Below are 12,701 nucleotides of genomic sequence, written 5' to 3' on the forward strand. Positions count from 1 at the left end.
CAGCCTGCGGCCTTGCCCGTGTGAGGTGGGCCGAGCCTGGCAGAGAGGCATCCCACCCTGCTGTGTGGGTAACAGAACAGCCGTGTTCTCCTGCCATACCCTCTGTGTCCGGGTAAATGTGAGCTCAGTCTCCAGACTAACAGAGCGTATCTCATTGCTTCAAGTATGGGAGCATCCTGCCGGGAGTCTTCACTCTCAGCCTTACACCTACTTCTTCTCTCTCTCTCTCTTTTTTAAGATTTTTTTTATTTCTTCATTTGAGAGAGAAAGAGTGTGCGCACAAGCGAGAGAGCATGAGAAGGGGGATGGGGGGAGGGAGAAGGACAAGCAGACTCGCCGCTGAGCAGGGAGCCTGACGCGGGGCTCGATCCCAGGACCCGGAGATCATGACCTGAGCCGAAGGTAGATGCTTAACCACCTGAGCCACCCAGGCGCCACACGTACTTCTTCTCTTTTAACTTCATTTATTGAAAATGTCATAAATTAAAATGTTTTACACCGATCATAATTTTCTCTTTTTGGGAGGAAGACTTACCATTGTTTTGGGCGTATATTAATGAACTATGCTGAAACTTATAGAACCTCTAGTATCTCGTACATGGTCTTTGGGGAGCTCTGCCCCTAGATTGGTGCCAGACTACCCACTTTCCATTTCAGACATTTTAGTATCCTGACACTCTTTTTTTTTTTTTTTTTTTAAGATTTTATTTATTCATTTGACAGAGAGAGACACAGCGAGAGAGGGAACACAAGCAGGGGGAGAGGGAGAAGCAGGCTTCCCGCGGAGCAGGGAGCCCGATGCGGGGCTCGATCCCAGGACCCTGGGATCATGACCTGAGCCGAAGGCAGACGCTTAAGGACGGAGCCCCCCAGGTGCTGGTATCCTGACGCTCTTGTCCCTGGTAATTGCTGGTTTTTCCTGCTGCCGGTGTCTGCCCTGCTGTTCCTCGCTCCACAGCGCCGGGGGCTGCAGCACAGGAGGACTCGGCTCACAGGCTTGTATGCAAAGTAAAAACCTCTGAGCTTTGAGTGCGGCGGGCTAGAGAGCTGGGGGGATGGAGTCTGTGGACAGGCCTACTGACGGTTACTCTGGATGCCTAGAAACCTTCCCACTGACTTCTTAACTGGCCTAATATACAGTTGGAAAATCTTTGTCTTAGACTTACAGGACTTCAGCCCTGTAAGCTGCTTCCTACGCTCTCAAATCCCTGACCAAAAATGAAAGCACATCCTTAGTTTGACCAGAACAACAAAAGCAGTAAAGCTAATGTGAGAGCCTGTATCTTGTTATAGCACAGACACCTAATATTTGTGAATGTACTTTGATACTGTTTCTTTCCTTTTCCTTTTCTTTTTTTTTCTTTTGGAACGGCAGGACTACCTCATTGTCTTCCCCCGGTACACGGACCTGTAGAAGTGAGAGAACATGGGAAAAGCTGGGGGTGGGAACTAGGCCTCCAGAGGGAGGAGAGCTGAACTGAGGGGGATGATGGATCGCCCGCTGGGTACCGGGCCCGCTCTGGCACTGTCCAGGTACGGAGCGCTGCCCTCTGGCCAGGGGCACACAGACGCTTTTATTAGAAACAGCGCGTGCTCCGATGGCCACAGCGAATGCCACAGAGCCCTGAGGGTGCGGCCCCCGCCTTGGATCCTTGCGTCCCTGGGGTGGAGGTGAGGCTGGGGAGTCCTGTGGGGTGTCACAAGGTGTCCTCGGGTCCATCTGCACATGGGCATGATGGCAAGGTTTATGAACACGTGCCTCGCACATATCTGTAGTGACTTGTCAGATGCATGGAGGACACACTGTTAGGGACTGATCATGTGAAGTGTTAATGAGCTCCAAACAGGGTTTGTGTTCTCTCTCACCATCCTGTGGTTCCTCCATTGTTGGCTATTAAAAGGGACAACCGCCATGATGTAGGGGACCTCGAACTTTAAAAGAAGCTTTTGTGAAATCTAAGAATGTGTGGACAGACGGGAGTAGGAGATGTGGATGAAGGCGGAGGGTCAGCTGTCCTGGCAGCCGCAGAGCAGGAAGAGACGGCCAGATGAGCGGCCCCAGTGATCAGGAGGCCATAGGGACCTTTCTCCTGCCTGGGTAAAAGCAGGGGACAAGTTGCAATAGCAGGAGCAGAAGCTGTAGGTGGAAGAGACAGCAGGCAAGGTTGATGAGGAAAGGGTAAAGTGACAAAGGGCTGGAGCTGGTGGCTGGAGGATGGTACAGAGGGGGGTCTGTGAGCTGTCAGAGCTCTGCTTCCCGTGTCTCCTCCTGTCGGTGAGGTGCTCCGCCAGGAGTCCGGCCCCTGCCCCTCCGTGGGGAGTCGTCAGCCAATTTGTGTAGATAAATTCCAGGTCCTAGCTTCTCCACGTACATTCCCCTTTCTTTGGGAATTTTCAGCTATTAATCAGTCAGTCCCTAAAATCGAAAACTTGGCAAACCATACCAGTGCTTGCATATCCCAGATTCCAGTTTACAAAGCATTTGGACATTGTGTCATCCCCGCCGCCAGAGGCCCTAGCCTTGACTCAAGTGGAATCACCTGGGGCTTCTTAGAGATGCAGACTCCCAGGCCCTTCTCTAGGCCTACTGCACCAGAATCTGCACTTCATAAGATCCCTAGGGGATGGATAGGCACCTACAGTTTGAGAAGCAGCTAGAGCAGAGGTTCTCAAAGTGCAGTCCCTGGAACTTGTTAGAATAAAAATCACGGCCCCCCGCCACACCTACTGAATGGTGGTTCTCAAACTTTGGGGCAGCGGCAGCACCTGGAGGGTTGTTAGAACACTTGGTTGGGCCCCTTCCCAGAGTTCCTAACCACGTGCACCTTTGCAAAGTTTCCCCGTGACGCTGACCTCAGCAGGAGCTGGCTACCGTTAGAGGACAGCCAGGTGAGGCTTACCCCGGGGACATGGAGACGGTGATGCTTGGGCCTCGCTGAGGCCCGCAAGTATCTCCCAGCCTCGGATTCTAGGAGGCAAGACGTTTGAAAAGGTGCTTTCATTTTTGGTCGATGGCTTCATTTTCATGTCCCGTGGGCTTCTGGAGACATTGTGGAATTCTGGATGGTTCTGGTGCTCCCCCCCCCCAGTGCCTCAGAGTCGGCTGTCTGCGGGTTTTCAGCATGGCTGCAGGTAGGCTGAAGTGTGCAGTTTCAACACCTAGCCTCTAATGGAGAAGAGGGCAAAGGGTCACTGTTTTCTCTCTACTTAGAACCTGAAAGATCCAAGCAGTGTGACTGGCGGAGACGCAGTGGGTAAGGCAGAAACCAGCAGCTATATCCCGTCGTGTCTCTGGTGTGAAAGTCGCCAGTGTGTGTTTTTGGCAACTGGCTGGTTTTGATCTCTCAGTTTGTGTTAAACTTAACTCAAGATCAGCGTGGGCTCCCCACTCCTTTTTAATTATACAAACCAGCAGAGTGGTTCTGCTGCCAAAGAAGGCGGCCTGGGAGCATGTGTTCGCCGGCGCCCCGCGTGGGGGTGGGTGCGGGACGGTAGACCCCAGCCAGGACTGTCGCCCAGCCAGGGAAGAAGTCTCTTCACGGATCCCAGGAGCGAAAGTGACCTGGATGGTTCTCCTGACGAACCGCTTGTGCGACAAGGAACTAGAAGGCGACTCTGACGTAGGCGGCTCCTCAGAGGGAAGCCTGTATTCAGCCTCCCAGCTCCTTCTGCTCCGGTCTTGGGGCGTGTGTGAGTCCGTCGCTGGCAGCGAAATGCTGGGACAAGCTCTGCCTTCAGCCTCTCGGCTCAGCTCTGCTTCTTAGTGGGATCTGGGGGCCAAGTGGGTAACTTAGCCCTCTCTTGCTTTGTGAATCTGTAAAATGGGGATAACTGCACCTGCTTCTCAGAATAGTTGTAAGGGGTAAATGAGGTCAAACGGCCCAGTGCCATTTAGGGATTTAGGCCATTTTACCTAATACCTTCTGCTTCTCCAAAAACCTCTTTGCCTGGGTGCCCATTCTTTCAGATAAACAGTCTTTGGAAAGCACATAGAAAACTTCTTTGAATCCACCAGGCAACTGCTACCTTGGGCCTTCTTGTTAAGTTCCCTCTGCCAGGAATGCTCTTCCACCAGATTCTCCCCTGGCTCTGTGGCTCCCTTCCTCCGCTGCTCAAATGTCACCTTCTCAAAGGGCCTTCCGACCACAATTTGAGAGTCCCATCCCACGAATCATCATAGCACCTTTATTTGTAAGATTTGTAGTAGCCCTCAAACTGGAAATAACTCCGAAGTCTTTGAGCAGGTGTCAGGACAAGCCGATTGTAGTCTCTCCAGACCGTGGAGCAGTGCTCAGCGAGGAACAGGAGTGGACTGTTGATGCCCCAGCACGGATGGCTCTCCAAGTAGGAATGCTCACTCTCAAAGCAGATACGAAGGCAGCCACAGAGAGAAGTGCGTGTCACATGATCCCAGATATGTACAGTTCTGGGCAATGCAAACTGTTCTCTGGTGACAGCAGTAGATCAGTGGCTGCCCAGGGACTGAGGAGCGGGAGATGGGGATTGCAAAACGGGCACAAAGAAACTTTTAGGGGGATGGGTATGTTCACTGTCTGGATTTTGGCGATGGTTTGATGGGTGTGTGTGTGTATATATGTCATGACTTACCAAATTGTACACTTTAAAATGTGTGTAGCATATTATATGTTGATTATACCTTAATAAAGCTGCTTAAAATTTGTTTAAGCTATTGGGTTAAGGCATTGCTGTTCAATAGAACTTTTGCATGGATGGAAATGGTCGGTATCTGCTCCCATATAATAAGCCACTAGCCACGTGTAGCTCTTGAGCACTTGAAATATGGCTAGTGCAGCTAAGGAACTCGGTCTTTAACTTGATTTAATTTTAATCCATTTGAATGTGAGTGGGTGTGTGCAGCCAGGCCTAGCACGCTGACAGCGCAGGCGTGTGGCCTTACCTGCTACTCTAACACACCTCGCAGCACCACCCACACGCCCTCCTGGGTCTCAGGCTCTGGCTCCCGGAAAGAACTTGAAGTTTCCTGCGGGTGATGACTGTTTCATACATACTTATGCTTAGTAATACTGAAACCTCTGCGAAGAATTATGCCCTTATTTGAATCAGTGAGGTCTGAGGTCTTTTTGCAACCCTCCACCCTGACAAGGAGGTGCTGGGCCTCCTTGTGGTTGGTCATTCTTGGAAGCCTTGCTTTTACTTATTTAATTCTGTGATTGAGCAGCATTTGCTCACGTTAAAAAGAAAAGAAAAACACCACAGATCTCAAAGTGTCGTCTGCCTCAGGCTTCTCATGAATGAGGCAGATTAAAATAAACTTACATGACACAGATAAGTCTCAGTGAGATTCTTTGGCCATGTTTTATACAGCGATACATTGGCCTTTTAAGGACAAGCTGATTATCCCCAAAGAGAATTGGACTCTATTAAGGATTTTGGAGGGGAGCCTGGGAAGACCTGTTGTTTTCTAGATTCAGGCCTGGAGGTAGGAAGTCTGCCCAGCAACTTTCCCGGTTGTGATTCTCTTCTCGTGCTGCTTCTTAAAAATCGGAGAATCCTGAGGTTCAGGCTTCTAGATGGATCCTCTTGGGCAAGATCATTTGGCAGAGCCATCTGGCTCATTGCCTAAGTCGAGGAGGCAGCTGAGGTTCCCAGGCAAGTTGTGCAGTGGGACCAAGATGGAGCCTTGGCTGGGTCAGCAGCAGGTGGTCACCAGTGACCGAGCTAAAGGAGCAGGCAAGATGGTGCCCTTGTGAGCTGAGGAAGCATAGGAGGGAAAGTGGAAAGATTTTACAGAGTATGGAGGTGACAAAGCTAAGGACAAGGAATTTTAAGGAATCCCCCCCAACAAAAAAAAAATAGGAAGAAGAGCATGGAAAGGTGGCTGTTGGCTGGCTCTGTCTTCCCCCAACCTCCACTCATCTCCTTGTCCACGTTCGTTCACCAGTCAGTGGCAGTCGCATGCTCAGGTTGTTCTTGATCTCTGCTAGCTAGCCTGGTCTGCCCCACGACTGAGTAATTTTATTTCTCCTTGTGAGATTACAGACTTTTGACTACTTACTGATTCATCTTGTCAGACTTTTCCAAGTGAAGACAGGAAGAGAGAGAAGGGAGGATTGTTACTTTCAAGATTGCCTGTTTGCAGGGCACCTAGACATGCGACTCTTGATCCCAGGGTTATGAGTTCGAGCCCAAGTTGGATGTAGAGATTACTTAAATAAAAACTTTAATAATAATAAAAAAGATTGTCTATTTGCTAGTGGTATCAGATCCATAGTCAACAGCAGCAATTGAGCTTCATAATTTATAATCAGATCATGCTTGGTGTTTCAAAAAGCCATTTTATAAAATATATGTGTTGAAAGTAAATCAAGAGTGTAAGAGAAAGCACAGTACTTGCTTGGCACTGAGGAAGTATTCTGGTTGGATTACCCAGGGATAATTTAATTCTTCCCATAGATCATAAAAATTCATTACTCATGAATTGAGGCCAAGGCTGCTGAGCACAAGGATGTGTACTAGTTTTGGCTGTGGTTTTCACCCCTGCTGGCCAGAACAGAAGGCAGTTCATCTGTGGCCCTGGGGCTCCGGGGCTGCCCCAGCACACAGTCAGAGAAAGATTCAGAGCCCGACCTTCATACCGCAGGGCACTCTTGCCAAGACAGAGCATCTGGGCTCCAGTGCTCGCGTTCTCCAGCCCAGGCAGAGACGAGAGCAGTCATTTCCTGAGACGCTCGCCCTGAGTCAAAGTGCCTCTGTGCTGTGCGGTTTGCGTACACGGAGCCTGTAAATGCAGAGGCTCACGTCCAGGAGTACGAAGCTGGATTAATGTATCCACTGATGGGGATTCTGTTTGTATTTGTAATCGTGTATTTCTTTTTAAAAAAAACAGCTTTATTGAAGTATATTTTACATATCGTAGATCTCACCCATTTCAAGTATACAAGTCAGTGATTTCTAGTAACTCTACCAAGTGGTGTAGCTGTGACCATACATCAGCCTGGAGACAGTTTCTGCCCCCAGTAAGGTCCCTCATGTCCTCTCACAGTTAACCCCCAGCCCCAGGCAACCACTGATCTACTTTCTGTCTTTTTTGTAATAATTAAGCTAATTATTTTCTGACAAGAGAAGTAATAGTTTCTTATTTTAGACATTTGAACAGCTCCAGCAAGAAAAATCCCCTGGAACGAAGGCCAGAACCCCTTTGGTCCATCTGGCACCCGGACTTCTCAGCATTGTCTTCCCTGCCCCTCTGCTCATGTGGCTGCCGTGGGCCTTTGCCCACTTCCCCACCCTGCTCCTTTTGCCCGGGATAGCTTCACCCCATCTTGCAAGACGAAATGCTCCCTCTTTTGAAGGTCTATCTCACATAACCCCCGGTCAGCAAAGATTTCCCTGGTGTCCAGACTAAAAGTAATTTTCTTTTCTTAGAAATTCCATGGTGCTTTATTTATGGCTCTTCAGAGTTTTCACAGGGCAGTTTGCTTACTTAATTGTGGGCTTTATCTTTCCTATTAGACAGTGAGTTCCTGGGGACTGAGGTTCTGTCTAGTCCATCTTTGTCTGCTAGCCCTCTGTGCCTCTTCAGCTTCATCCCTGTCACTCCCTGAGGACCCTGTGCATCTCCCTGGCAGCTGTAGTGGCTGTGTCCTCTCCTGGTCACAGTGGGCCGTGGGCCCATCCACGGCATCGTGGCTGTGTCCTGTCCTGGTCACAGTGGGCCGTGGGCCCATCCACGGCATCGTGGCTGTGTCCTGTCCTGGTCACAGTGGGCCGTGGGCCCATCCACGGCATCGTGGCTGTGTCCTGTCCTGGTCACAGTGGGCCGTGGGCCCATCCACGGCATCGAGACTAAGAGCAAGCCAGCCCGACGGATAGCTGTCGGTTTCCGACTTCACTGTTTCACTCTAAATACCAAAGCTTAGTTTACCTCTCCTGGACGTAACACCTGTCTATCAGTACCTACTTTCTTACTTGAATTAAATAACAAATAGTCTTAAAATAGATTTATAAACCGAATTGTGCGTTCTTTCCCCCTGCTGTAGAGAATCTTGTTTTCCTCACTCATCCATCCATACACTCCTACTTACTAAACATGCCTCTTGTAACAAACCCACTAGACTTCTTTCTAGTAATAAGATTTTTAATCTGCAAGCACCTTGTTCTTTTTCCCCCCAATCCACTGTATGATTGAGTTGTGCTGGTGCCTTTGGCTCAGCCTGCCACCCTCGGCAGCTCTGATGTGCCCCTTCAGGCTGTGTTTGCTGCCCTTTCTTGCACTTGCTTGTCCAAGATGGCTCTGTGTTGGCTCCTCTCTAGGCAACGTTCGGGACCAAACTGATCTGTGCCTTTGACTCTTAGCCATGGCTCTTTGTGATCGTGTGGATGGATGGGCAGTGTCACGAGGCTCAGTAACTGGGGCAGGCCCCTCTTGCCCAAGCACAGGTTGGCCCTCCCGGCTGCCCAGAGCCAGTCATTGTCTCTCTCCACAAGGAGCCCCTGGTGTCTGTACAGAGTAAAACACGCTGCATGTGCTATGTCTTAGACTTTCTGTGTTCAATTCTTGGTGTGTATTTCTTTATTCTTCCTCTCGAGATGGCAGGCATTGTGTTTTTATCTTTGTAGCCAGCTAGTTGCTGCCTATAAAATACATGCTCAATAAATACATGCTGAACAGAATAATGAATTCACGTATACATTTGCTCTATGACGTTTAGTTTAAAGGTATCAGCATATCTCTAGAGTCTGTCTCTTATGTATTAGATGCTCAGAAAAATGCTTCAGTATATTGATTTACTCAGTCCATGTTTCTCAAGCACCTGCTCTGGGCCAAGCCCTGTGCTAGGTGCCACGGAGAATATAAAATGAAGTGCACTTAAAGCTGTCCTTTAGGATGTATGATGTGAGACTGCTGAGGTGAAGCAGGGTAGGGCCTGTCAAGTGCCTGAAGAAATTAAAAATATATACATATTGGAGGATTTGGAAGGGAGGGATCACTTCCTCCTGGCAGCTGGGGGGATGTTAATGGAGAAGGTAGCATCTGGGGAAAGCCTGATGGATGGGAAGGCTTTTGGGGGAGGGGATTGGGAGGACACTCAGCGGGGAGAGCAGACTGAGCACAAGCAGAGAACAGCAAGGACTTCCACTTGGCCAGATATAAAGATGGAAAGTGGCAAAGGAGGTTGGACCGTGGAGGGTCCCAAGGGCAGGAGTCGGTTTAACCTTTATCAGGGACACCACCCCAGATGAATCAGACAGTGCTGCAGAGGAGGGGGTGGGTCAGGCAGAGAGCAGGGGCTGGTGGCCAGGAGCCTCAGTCCAGAAAAGGGGCAGAGGGACCCATCCAGGAACATGGTGGCAAGAATGGCAAGTGGGGAGTTCGTGGGCGAGCAACTGGTCCGCAAGGCGGAGCAGAGCGGAGCCCGGCAGGAGGGACCTCCCGGAGGCAGCCGGGTGGGCTTGCGGTGGCAGCGGGCTTGGGCGCGTAGTTGTCGGCAGGTGTCCTGGCGGGGGGTGGAGGTGTGGAAGGAGACAGGCGTGTGGCAGTCTGCCCTCGGATTCCCTCCTGCCTCGGTTTACAGTGCAAGCCAGGTGTGTTTGCATTAGAGATGATTCACCAGCATGGCCCTTTGTTTGCCACTGTTCCTTCCAGTCATCCGAAGACCTCGCCTTAAACTCTGCTTCTCGGTGTTTAAAAATCTAACTCTTCAGGCTAATCCTCGCAAGTCCCTGCTGATTACAGTGTGCCTTGGAGGGCTGCCAGGTACGTGACAAACGTTGAGTTGTGGAAGCCTCGGACAAATGTTACCCAAAGAAGGCATTTCTGAAAGGACGGTCGTGAGTCGGTTGTGTGTGTGGCACGGTTGGTGGCTGGGTGCAGGGTTGTCACACACCTCTGCAGTTGTTTTTCTAGTCCGTTTGTTCCTCCCATTTTGAGGTTTCATATGCCGAATAGTATATGAAAATCAGATCCCATGTTGCCTGGAAAATTGTGCCTAGAGTTGGTTTTCCTATTCAAGGTAATTCTACTAAAATTAAACATTTTCTCTGCTCAGTGGTAAGAATAAATGCACATGGTTCCAAAGTCCTTACTTGTCTCTCCTCTTTTATAGGCCCATAATCTAGGTGTGTGTACCCCAAAGTGACATGTGCCCCAAGGCCCCGGCACTGCCAACTGGCATCTGCGTTGACTCACGGCAGCGGTGCGCTAAGCCGGGCCGAGGAGAAAGTAGATCCTCAGCTGATTGCCGGGGAGGGACTGCATGGGCCTCAGGACACAGGGAGCCCGGACCTAACTGTCCCCAACTGAAGCTTGGTGTCTTAGCTTCCCTCGTCTGAGGCCAGCAGGGGCAGCCATGCTTGCTGTGAGTGTGCTCTGAGTGTGTGTTGGGAGGGTTTGGTTCTAGTCAAGTTAATCCGTGGTGACAATGTGCTAAGCCTCCGTCCCTGGCCTTCTTGCTTCAGGGAGAAGAACAGAGCAGCTCAAGACCTCCCTCCCCCCTTTTCTCATTTTTCTCCTTTTCCAGCAATACACACACACACACCACACGTCCCACGTACACCCCACACCTCACACACACAACACATGCAACACACACACTCATTTCTCTTCCTCTCTCTGAACATTGGCTCCTACACATTCACCTAGAAGAAGAGATTCTCTTCTTCATTCTGAGTTCCCCTGTGGGGGGCTTTTCTGGGGAGATTGGGGTCTGTGGGCCCTGAGACTTCAGTGAAGCGTAGCCCAGAACATTGGAGCTGTGAGTGAGAGCAGGAAGTGTGTGTTTGTGAATTCTATTTGGTATCTTAAAAGTGGTTCTGTCAGTGATTGTTTTGAAATAATTTTTCTTTGTCATAATGATGATCTTTTCACAAACTAAATAGTTTAATAGAAGGCTATTATTGTTGTGAAGAATAGAGAAATACAGACTTTCTGAGAGTTATGTTTTTATTTGCAAGGTACAACCACCACAAGGAGCGTAGGAATGGATAAGGCTGTCCTGCTCGTGCCGGCCAGGTTTTCAGGGGAGGTTAATTATTACCAGGTGTTCTCTAACATCTTGCTGTCCTTACTTCAGATTAAAAAAGACATCGAGGGACGCCTGGGTGGCTCAGTCGGTTAAGCGTCTGCCTTCGGCTCAGGTCATGATCCCAGGGTCCCGGGATCGAGCCCCACATCGGGCTCCCTGCTCAGTGGGAAGCCTGCTTCTCCCTCTCCCACTCCCCCTGCTTGTGTTCCGGCTCTTGCTATCTCTCTCTCTGTCAAATAAATAAATAAAATCTTTAAAAAAAAAGACATTGAATAAGAATTTTGTTTGTTTGCTTTTTAGATTCAGAATATGAACAACATCATTTCCTTCCCCCTGGACAGTTTGCTGAAAGGAGACCTGAAAGGAGTGAAAGGGGTAAGCCGTCGACCACCCAGCTCACTGGGAACAGTCACTGGGGGACTAGAGTCGCGGTCATGCTGGCCTGTCGGGGCACGGCACACACGCGCCTTCCTCCTGGATGGCGTGATGGCTTCTTGCTGCCTCGGTTCCCTTGATCTGCTACGCTGGCACCCTTTCAGTCCTACCGATGGTGCCCCAAGGCCCTTCTGGCCACCCTGCTGGTGCTGTACACGTGGGAAGGGGAGGAGGGTGGGAAGGGAAAGCAGCAGCTCTCTCGAAGCCTGTGAGTGAGCAGGGGAGCCTGTGCAGGGAAGTGTGGTTTTCTGGCCGGCGTGTTGCTGGCTGACCACTGGCCAAAGGGTCCTTGCTAGGACGTAGTTTCCCGGCAGGAGAATCTGCACCAGTAAGGCTCGAGCGGACTTTCTTTTTCTGTCCTCCGAAGGACGTTCACTGTTCAGGAAGCGCCTTGCTGTGAATTGTTTCATGAACATGTGAGTGAGGACGTCGGCTCGAGCGGTATCTGTACCAGATGCCGAGCAGTAGCCGCTGCTGCATGTCGTTGGCACGAACAGATGTGTGATCTGAAAGACAGATGATTGTGCCCCAGTTCTTAGATCAGATTCTCTGATTGGATCTGCACGTGATTCCCAGTCACGTCTGGCTCATCTGGAAGCCCAGGCTGGCCAATCTCCATGACCTCTGCAGAGACCTCTCAGTATTTCCTTCCCAGAGCATGCCAGGGCTGTTGGGGCAGGGAGCACTGGGCCTGGCGAGCCGTTAGGACACTGAGGAACATTCCTCGTCGTCCCGGACCGGGGTCCTAGAGAACACGTCAGCCAACTCAAGTTAGCCAGCAGAATGGGAGGGCAGGGCACACGAGGCAGAGGGACGCACATGCAGGTAGGGAGAAGCGTGACAGGGTGCTGCTCTTGAGGCTTTTTGTATGGTTTGATGCCCTGAGTCCAGGGAGGTGCAGGAGTGGGAGATGAGGCTTCCAGGGTGGGAAGGACTAGTTCATGGAAGGCCTTAGATGCTGGGCTAGGAGCTTCGGCCTTGTCATAATAAGGCCAGTGAAGAGCCAAAAAATAAAAAATAAGCCCCCCAAAGGAGGTTCTTTCTTACAAAAGAACCCTGTTAAAGGGAACCACTGGATAGAATTTTCCAGTGGCTCAGTATGCTTTGAGCCAGGCTTTATCAGAGCGTATGAGGTCCTAAGTTCTAGATAGAAGAGTGGAATCAGGAGACCTCAGAAGAAGGTGAATGGCTTTGATACCGTTTTTGCTGGGCCCAAATCAGGGTTACATCTCTCAGGGGACATTCTCCTATTCATCGAAA

The 12,701-nt window shown here is 50.3% G+C and overlaps 1 protein-coding gene across 8 annotated transcripts in view; it reads left to right on the plus strand.

Annotated features, from left to right (window-relative positions):
• The window catches only part of ASAP2 (ArfGAP with SH3 domain, ankyrin repeat and PH domain 2), a 167,184-nt gene that overhangs the window by 81,277 nt on the left and 73,206 nt on the right, over positions 1–12,701 (plus strand). For all 8 annotated transcript variants that reach the window (XM_078055944.1, XM_078055946.1, XM_078055945.1 and 5 more), the window contains one exon: positions 11,307–11,381. In XM_078055944.1, the coding sequence (XP_077912070.1) occupies positions 11,307–11,381 (75 nt within the window). The remainder of the gene's footprint in view (positions 1–11,306; positions 11,382–12,701) is intronic.

This window comes from Halichoerus grypus, chromosome 10 (genome assembly GCF_964656455.1).
Source record: "Halichoerus grypus chromosome 10, mHalGry1.hap1.1, whole genome shotgun sequence".
Taxonomy (NCBI): Eukaryota; Metazoa; Chordata; class Mammalia; order Carnivora; family Phocidae; genus Halichoerus; species Halichoerus grypus.